Raw genomic sequence first — 7,028 nt, forward strand, 5'->3', positions numbered from 1 at the left:
TTTTTTTTTTTTTTTTTTTTTTTTTTTTTTTCTTTTTTTTTTTTCTGTTAACATACAATTACATAACCACCACTAACTGGAGTTCTTCAGTTAGATGAAAAAGTAAATTTTTAAAGCAATATTCTGGATCATTCATATGCTTTAATATAATGTGCTGATTTTTTGAATACATTTAAAAGGATAAATAGCCCTTTCAATGCAGAGGAAAAGAACAGACATTACTCTAGCACAGAATCAAAGCCAAGGGAACTATAAAGCACACTTGGGTGTTCACTGTGCAGTTTTTTTAAAATTTCTAAATATATATTTTTTAATTTAAATTCAATTAATTAACATATAATGTATTATTGATTTCAGAGGTAGAGGTCAGTGTTCCATCAGTTTTATATAATACCCAGTGCTCATTACATATCATGCCCTCCTTAATGTCCATCACCCAGTTATCCCATCCCCCCGCCCACCTCCCCTCCAGCAGCCCTCAGTTTGTTTCCTATGATTAAGAGTCTCTTATGGTTTGTCTCCCTCTCTGATTTCTTCTTCTTTTATTTTTTCCTCTCTTCCCCTATGATCCTCTGTTTTGTTTCTAAAATGCCACACATCAGTGAGATCATATGATAATTGTCTTTCTCTGATTGATTTATCTTGCTTAGCATAATACCCACTAGTTCCATCCACATCGTTGCAAATGGCAAGATTTCGTATTTTTTTGATGACTGAGTAATACTCCGTTGTATATAGATATCACATCTTCTTTATCCATTCATCTGTCGATGGACATCTGGGCTCTTTCCATAGTTGGGCTATTGTGGACATTGCTGCTATAAACATTGGGGTGCAAGTGCCCCTTCAGATCACATTTCTATCTTTGGGGTAAATACCCAGTAGTGCAATTGCTCGGTCGTAGGGTAGCTCGAAATTTTCAACCTTTTGAGGAACCTCCATACTGTTTTCCAGAGTGGCTGCACCAGCTTGCATTCCCACCAACAGTGTAGGAGGTTCCCCTTTCTCTGCATCCTCGACAACATCTGTCGTTTCCTGAGTGGTTAATTTTAGCCATTCTGACTGGTGTGAGGTGGTATCTCATTTTGGTTTTGCTTTGTACTTCCCTGATGGCAAGTGATGTGGAGCATTTTTTCATGTGTCTGTTGGCCATTTGTATATCTTGTTTTTGCTTTTAATTAGTATTCCATGTGTGAATATCATTCAAGTTGTTTATTCTAAAATAGAATGGCTGCAGGACGCCTGAGTGGCTCAGTCGATTAAGCAGCTGCCTTCGGCTCAGGTCATGATCTCAGGGTCCTGGGATTGAGTCCTGCATCGGGCTCCTTGCTCAGCGGGGAGCCTGCTTCTCCCTCTCCCTCTGCTTGTGCTCTTTCTCTGTCAAATAAATAAATAAAATCTAAAAAATAAATAAATAAAATACAGTGACTGCATTTGTTTCTGGTTTTTGGCTTTTATTTATAATTTTGATATGGATTTTTCAATGAAAAAAAGGAGGACTAACACTTTTTTTCATGGTGGAAATGGAATTGCTCCATCATGAAGTAGGCATTTAATCAGCTACAGAGGATAGCACTAAAGAGTTCTCCAGAATACCCAAATGAATTCACATCCCCACCCCTACGTTCACATTTGAAAGTTCTAATCTCGATACGTCCAGCCATTCCACTTCTAGGTAGATACCCAAGAGAATAGAAATCAGGGACTGAAACAGATCTTTGTGCACCCATGTTCACAGCAACTTCATTCTCAACAGCCAAAAGCTGGAAGCAACCCAAGTGTCCATCAGTGGATAAATGGATAATCAAAATGTGGTGTATACACACAATGGAATATTATTCAGTCATGAAAAGAAAGGAATTCTAACACAGGTTACAACATGGGTGAACCTTGTGGATAGTATGCTGAGGGAAATAAGCCAGACACAAAATGACAAATGTTGTACGATTCTACTTAGATGAGGTACATAGTGCAGTCAAAGTCATAGGAACAGAAAGCAGAATGCTGGTTGCCAGGGGCTGGGAGGAAGGGAAATGCAGAGTTATTGTTTATTGAGTACAGAGCTTCAGTTTGGGAAGATGAAAAAGTTCTGGAAATAGATGATGGTGATGGTTGCCCAACAGGGTGAATGTACTTAATACCATTGAAGTGTATACTTTAAAATGGTCAGAAGAGCCAAGATGGTATTTTGTGTTATGTTGACTTTACCAAAATAAACATTTCTTTTTTAAAAAAGATTTTATTTTATTTATTTGAGAGAGAGAGAGAGCACGCATTGGCGGGGCGAGGGGCAGAGGGAGAGGGACAAGCAGACTCCCCGCTGAGTGCGGAGCCTGACACAGAACTCAACATGGGGCTCCATCCCAGGCCCCTGATATAATGACCTGAGCTGAAGTCAGAAGTTTCGCTGACTGTTTCCCAGTGCCCTGCACCTGGCTGTCTTCTAAGATCACAGCAGCAGATTTCAGTTTTACTGAAATGTAAAAACCAGTACAGCAAATCCTGCATCCTGCTCAGATTTAACAACCACAGAAGGTGACTGGATCTCCCACACTTAATAATTGTAGAGAACACAAAGCTGCCAACCCAACACAATATGTGGGAGAGTTCCTAAAGGTGATTGTCTCTAAAGGCAAGGGAAACAAAGGCAAAAATGAACTATTGGGACTTCATCAAAATAAAAAGCTTTTGCACATGGGGTGCCTGGGTGGCTCAGTCGTTAAGCGTCTGCCTTCGGCTCAGGTCATGATCCCAGGGTCCTGGGATTGAGCCCCGCATCGGGCTCCCTGCTCAGCAGAAGTCTGCTTCTCCCTCTCCCACTCCCCCTGCTTGTGTTCCCTCTCTCGCTGTGTCTCTCTCTGTCAAATAAATAAATAAAATATTTTTTAAAAAAAGTCTTCTTTGGAACATGCTCAACAAAAAAGGATAGACGATTAAGACATAAATTTGCTCTAGAAACTTCCACAGAGACATTAAACAGTAAAATCAATTTTAATGTTGCATTTTTAATAAAACTTTTATTTATAATTAAATGTGATGTTCTGTAGCAATTATTATGAGGTAGGTGTCTTTCATCTGGGAAAGAAAAGCTGTATTCTTGACTCTACTGTGTACTGCTGTCCACACTGAGAAGGAAGTTTGGGAGACCAGAAACTCAGGGTTTAAGCAGGTAACTGCTGGGTCCTGGGAAGTAAGCCAGGGGAACTCCCTTTGCAGGGGCAGGGCTGGGGCTGGAGAGGAGGAGGGTGGGAGGGGTGTGGTGGGCAGCGCCAGCAAGGAGAGGCAGGCTGAGCAGATCCGTGGAGGTGTGTATTAGATTTTTTATTTCCTTTATCTTAAAAAGCTTGCCCTCTGGGGAGAGACTGCACCTCCCAGGGCCAGCCAGTTCTTAAAGAGGGCAAAGTGCTCTGCCAGGAGCCCACCTTTCAGATCAAACCAACCAATCCCCAGCCTGTGTCCCCCAAACACCCTATTTATTTATTTGAGAGAGAGAGAGAGAGCACAAGCAGGGGGAGCGGCAGGCAGAGGGAGAAGCAGGCTCCCTGCTGAGCAGGGAGCCCCATGAGGGGCTCGATCCCAGGACTCTGGGATAATGACCTGAGCTGAAGGCAGATGCTTAACCAACTGAGCCACCCAGGGGCCCCCAGACACCATTTTTCTCTAACTCACACACCCTGCCCTAAATCACCAAGGACAGGTACAAGACAACTAGACCCACCCCTATAGGTCAAAGCCCCCCAGAATTACTCAAACTAGCTGATCCTGAGCTATACTTCTGGCCTTGCCTTTCCTACACAAAACCCAGGAAAGGCTTTTTCGAAGCTTCTCCTGCACCTGCTTCTGCCTCCCAACCAAGACGTAGTGCTTCTTCCCCTGTGGCCCTGCATAGCGTGGCATGCCACGTTTCCTTGGGAAAGTCGTAACTTCTTCTGATGGGGTTGGCCTCTCCGGGTCATCGCTCATTCACCTCCCCAAATTAAACTCCCAGGGGTACAACTGAGAAGGTTTGAGTTGAGAGGTTCCAGGAAGAGGCTGACCATGACATCCCATATCTGTCCCTCTGGGCTCCAGGTCCACACCTCAGTCCTGTCTTGAGAAGGAAGGAGGCTCAGTCAGGCCTCTCAGCCCCACTCCCTGGGGGTCTCCACACCTGCAGAACCAACACGGGTCTCAGATCAGAGCTACCACTTTAGTTCTAACTCCAGGCAGGGTGGGACAGCTCAGCACCACCTGGAACTCAGGAGCCAATCACCAGACTTCCCTGGAGAGGGACAGGCCCGCTCACCTGGTGTAGTAGATCCAGGTGAGGCCATAGGTGAGGAGGAAGCCAGCCCCCATGAGGACCCCTCTGATCAGGGTGATGACCAGCGGCCAGGAGCCCTCCTGCTTCTCAGTCACACAGTTGCAGGAAGAGGGGGTTCCTGCGGAAGGGGGTCCAGAGGATGAAGTTCTGTCCCCAGACCCCAGTCCCTTCCCCCCAAATGCCTGACCAGGCTGACCACCCCCAGAAACTGTATTACAACTCACTGTGCACAAAGAGGCTGAAGGAAACGTGCTGGGAGCCCAGAGGGTGCTGAGCCTGGCAGGTGAACTCCCCTTCATCCTCAACCCCTACATGGGGCAGCTCCAGGACCCCAGGTGCTGAGGGCTGGGAGGGGCTCAGGGCTTTTCCCTCCCGGGACCAGCTCAGCATGGCGGGGGGGTTGCTCTCAGCGATGCAGACCAGGCGCAGGAACTGGCCCTCCAAGACAGGCAGTGACGTGTGGTTCCTCAGCGTCTTCAGGACTGGGTAAGAGATTCACCACAAAGTGGGTGGAGCCGAGAGATCCAGCTCTCCCCCCGTCTTCCCATAGAGCCAGAAATAGGAAGACAGGGCCATGTGACAAGGGCTAAGGGGTAGGCTAATCATGGCTGAAGGGGCAATGACTCTGGTGGTCAAGTCGGGCCTCCAGAGAGGAGGAGGCTCTGCTGAGGTGGGCGGGGCGAGTGGTGGGCGGGCAGCTCTGGGGGACATGCGCCAAGCATTTGAGACCGCCTGGCAGATGAGGGGAAGCGCACTTGCACCTGTAACTTGGCAGGGAGGACCGGCAGCACCAGAGACATGATCACGGTGGGAGAGAAGGCAGAGTCAGAAATTTTGGAGCTCTGAGTGCCGGGCTGAGGGCATTGGGCTTTCCCCTGAGGTTACTGGGAAGCGGTAGGGGCTATGAGTAGGGGAAATGCAAATCAGTGCTGGGTCTAGAAAGACCCTGCTGGGGCCAAGGGGGCCCTGCGCCAGAGAGATTAAACAGGAGGCAGGGAGGCTGAGGAGGATGCTGAGGCAATAGTCCAGGGTCCAGGATAAGATTGGAGCTGGTCTGGGGCCAAAGGCAAGAAGAGGGAAATGATTTGAGAAATGAAGTTCTCGAGACTCGCTGACTCATGGGGTGCAGCTGGTGAGAAGGGGAGTTATCTAGTGTGGTGTCCAGGCCCCCTACCCCCGCCCCGGGGCTAAGTAGCGGACGCAGAGAGGCATCAGCAAGAGGCAGCTACATGTCTCATCTGTGGCCAGCTAGAAAGTCGTGGGAGGCACCAGGATAGGGTCAGAATAGGGATGGGGTCACAAGTGGAGACATGGGACAGAATGAGGATGCCCAGGAAGGTGGACACAGAGAGCAGCAGGGGTCCAGGGTGGAGCTACGGGGACTGGGAACATCGAAGGGTCCTACAGAAAATGACTAGATCAGCGATGAAGGAGTGCAGACAGAAATTCAAGCATAGGGAGCAGAACCTGGAGCAGTCAAAATCACAGAGACAGAGGTTGGAAGGGTGGCTGCCAGGGGCTGGGGGAGGAGCTGGGGAGTCAGTGCATGATGGGCATAGAGTTTTGGTTCTGCAAGATGGAGAGAGCTCTGCAGACCGGTTGCAACACTGCGAAAGCCTTCAACACCGCTGCATGGTGAAGATAATAAGTTTTACATTGTGTCTGTTTTACTACAATTACACATAAACTCTAGGACGCCTGGGTGGCTCAGTCGGTTAAGCATCTGCCTTCAGCTCGGGTCATGATCCCAGGGTCCTGGGATCGAATCCTGCATCAGGCTCCCTGCTCAGCAGGCAGTCTTCTTCTCCCTCTACCTGTCCCCCTACTCATATACTCTCTCTCTCTTTCTCAAAAATGAATAAATAAATATTTTTTAAAAGTCCCTCCCCCCTTTCCTTCTGCCCCTCTCCCCCATCTCTCTAATGTGAATAAATAAATAAATCATTTAAAAAAGAAAACAACCATAAACTCTAAAGCTAATGAAAAAAGGAAGGAGGTCAAAAGGCACCAACTTCCAGTTATAAAATAAATAAGTCAAGGGATGTAATGCGCAGTTCGGTGACTATAGTTAATAGCGCTATATTGTATATTTGAAAGTCCCTAAAAGAGTAGCTCTCAGATGTTCTCATCACAAGGAAAAAAAATTTGTAGCTATGTGTGGTGAGGGATGTTAGGTAGACTTGTTGTGGTGACCATTTTGCAATACACACAAATACCAAATCATTATGTTGTCCACCTGAAACTTACACACTCATGTGTCGATTAGAACTCAATTAAAATAAAACATACATAATACACACAAACTAGAGAAAAGAAGAGGAAGCAACTGAAAGCAATCCTGGGTCCACAATGGGAGACAATAGTGAGGTGGGTGGGGGCAGACACAGACCCAGGGGCTGAGGAGTGAGGGAGAGTCTCATCTCCAAGCCCTGAGCCCTGAGCAGGCACACCCCATTCCCATCACAGCCCCAGGGAAGAGAGGATCTTTCCTACCTGTGTAGTTTCCCTGCAAAATGCGGGTGGTCATCAACTGCGGAGCGTCTGAGGAGGAAAGATATGGTGAGGGGCAGGGTGGGCTTTTGCCCTTTGTTCCAGGAGCCCCATAAGTGGAAGGGATGGGCTTTGTGACTTCCCCTAACCTCCCCCAGGAAAAGTATCCCAGGACTGATGCCTTTTTCCCCCACTGCCCTGAGGGACCCAGCCATCCCTCCAGCACTCACAGGAG

General features: G+C 47.5%; 1 protein-coding gene and 1 non-coding gene across 2 annotated transcripts; both read right to left on the reverse strand.

The window, feature by feature from the left end:
- Nucleotides 1–147: 147 nt before the first annotated feature.
- On the reverse strand, nucleotides 148–281 carry LOC116629345. The gene has a single exon (XR_004298731.1). It is a non-coding gene; the product is annotated as a small nucleolar RNA SNORA22 (small nucleolar RNA).
- Nucleotides 282–3,659: 3,378 nt separating this feature from the next.
- On the reverse strand, nucleotides 3,660–6,832 carry LOC116629343 (sialic acid-binding Ig-like lectin 14). Its single transcript, XM_032399647.1, has 4 exons — nucleotides 6,797–6,832; nucleotides 4,528–4,785; nucleotides 4,286–4,421; nucleotides 3,660–4,150 (listed from the first exon to the last, which is right to left on the reverse strand). The coding sequence occupies exons 1-4, from the start codon at nucleotides 6,828–6,830 to the stop codon at nucleotides 4,081–4,083; spliced, it is 498 nt and encodes a 165-aa protein (XP_032255538.1). The 5' UTR covers nucleotides 6,831–6,832; the 3' UTR covers nucleotides 3,660–4,080.
- Between the last annotated feature and the right edge of the window lie 196 nt (nucleotides 6,833–7,028).

This window comes from Phoca vitulina, unplaced genomic scaffold (genome assembly GCF_004348235.1).
Source record: "Phoca vitulina isolate PV1807 unplaced genomic scaffold, GSC_HSeal_1.0 scaffold656, whole genome shotgun sequence".
NCBI classification, from domain to species: Eukaryota; Metazoa; Chordata; class Mammalia; order Carnivora; family Phocidae; genus Phoca; species Phoca vitulina.